This window comes from Bison bison, unplaced genomic scaffold (assembly GCF_000754665.1).
Source record: "Bison bison bison isolate TAMUID 2011002044 unplaced genomic scaffold, Bison_UMD1.0 scf7180017864371, whole genome shotgun sequence".
In the NCBI taxonomy this organism is placed as follows: Eukaryota; Metazoa; Chordata; class Mammalia; order Artiodactyla; family Bovidae; genus Bison; species Bison bison.
The window spans coordinates 7,403,937-7,405,620 of record NW_011494943.1 but is presented as its reverse complement, the minus strand read 5'-3'; the positions used below and the strand labels follow the sequence as shown (position 1 = coordinate 7,405,620).

The following is a 1,684-nucleotide window of genomic DNA, read 5'->3' as shown; positions in this document are numbered from 1 at the left end:
CAGCAGCCGCAGCATCTGCGGACACCAAGCCAGGGGAGGCAGGTCACGCAGGGCTCCCTGTGCCCACCAGCACCCCCGCATGGGCCCACCCTGTCCCCTCCCCGCTGGGTCACTCACCACCTTGTTGATATCCAGGGCATGCTGAGGGTTCTCACCGTCCAGCCGGGTCAGGGGCTTGGTCAGCAGCTGTCCAGGGTGGGGCAAGGAGGGCTCCTGCAAGGAAGGCGGGTGCCACGTGCCTGAGCAGGGGCTGATCCGTGCTGACCTGCCAGACACAGGCCCGGGGGAGCCCCGAAGGAGCATACAAGAGGAAGACGGGCTGGAGAGGAAAATCGCCTTAAAAATACACCTTGATTGGGCTTCCCTGGTGATCCAGTGGTTAAGAAGCCACCTGCCAATGTAGGGGGCACTGGTTTGTTCCCTGCTCCAGGAAGATCCCACATGCCACGGGGCCACTAACCCCGTGCGTCACAACTCCTGAGCCCGCGCACCGCAACTACTGAAGCCTGCACCCTAGAGCCTCTGCTTCGTAACGAGAAAAGCCACCGCGATGAGAAGCCTGCTCGCCGCAACCAGGGAAAGCTCTCTCAGCACCAAAGACGCAGCACAGCCAAAACATAAAAATCAATATTAAAAAACATACACCTCAATTACTCTTTCTGATTAGAAAACTAGAGCCCGTGCATACGGAAAACTCAGAAAACAGGGAAAAGGATGAAGAATAAAAACCACCATCAATTTGCCACTGTGAGGTATATAACCAGAGTTAACATTTTCACCTCTTTCTTCCTAGTCTTACTTCCTGTGTGAAGGTACACACGTCATCTCCCCACCCGCCCGGCTGTTGCCTGGAACATCGGGACTGTGCTCGGGCACTTTTGAATCTTGCTTTTGTTTCCAACACTGTTGCCTGGACACTCTGCCTTGTCATTAAACACGCTTTAACGGCATGACTTCAGCGTTCAATGGCAGGGCAATGCCACAGGTGTAACAAAGGTGTGGCATCGCTGATAAGTAACAATAGACTGAGATGTGGGTTCAACGGATTTTCCGAGCAACGCGGTTGCATCCACAATTCCCACAACAGGAGATGGAGGAGGGGGTTGGAGAAAGAAGGACAAACACAGCTTCTGCCTGTGTTTGGGGGCTCGTGTCTGGGGAAACATGGGCAGCAGCCAGCGAGCTGAGGCCTGGGAGCCCACCTGAAAGCCGATGGAGATGAAGCTGGAGAAGGGGAACTGGTTGATGTCAGGTGAGAGGGTCAGGCTGGGCCGGGCGGGAACTTCCGGGGGCATGGCCTCGGTGATGCTCTGGACCCGGGCGTGCTGACGGCCTGGAATGACATGGGAGGCAGCCCAGAAACGCCCAGGTAAGGTGACTGGCTCTGGTGTCGCCTCCACCTCCCAGCATCAGCCCCTGGCTCCAGTGCAGAGGGAGCCAGGCAGTGAGCTGGGGGCACCCAGAGACAGCATCAGAGGGAGCGGCCACTGGGAGAGGAGGGGGTCGTGGAAGAACGAGGCCCATCACGACTCACCTTCCGCTGTCTTCAGCATGACAGAGAGCTCAGCTGGGATCTCCAAGCGCCCCAGCTCCTGGTGGAGAGGAGCAATTGACCAGAAACTCAGGGAGGGGGCACAGCAACCCAGGGGCCATCCTCACCCCCGGGGCTATAAGCTTCCCCTCC

At 57.7% G+C, this 1,684-nt stretch overlaps 1 protein-coding gene across 1 annotated transcript in view; it reads right to left on the bottom strand.

Moving 5' to 3' along the window:
• LOC105000550 (unconventional myosin-XVB-like) overlaps positions 1-1,684 on the bottom strand; it is a 25,118-nt gene that overhangs the window by 8,132 nt on the left and 15,302 nt on the right. The window contains 3 exon segments of the mRNA XM_010856502.1: positions 118-213; positions 1,083-1,333; positions 1,535-1,592. Coding sequence (XP_010854804.1) covers positions 118-213; positions 1,083-1,333; positions 1,535-1,592 — 405 coding nt within the window.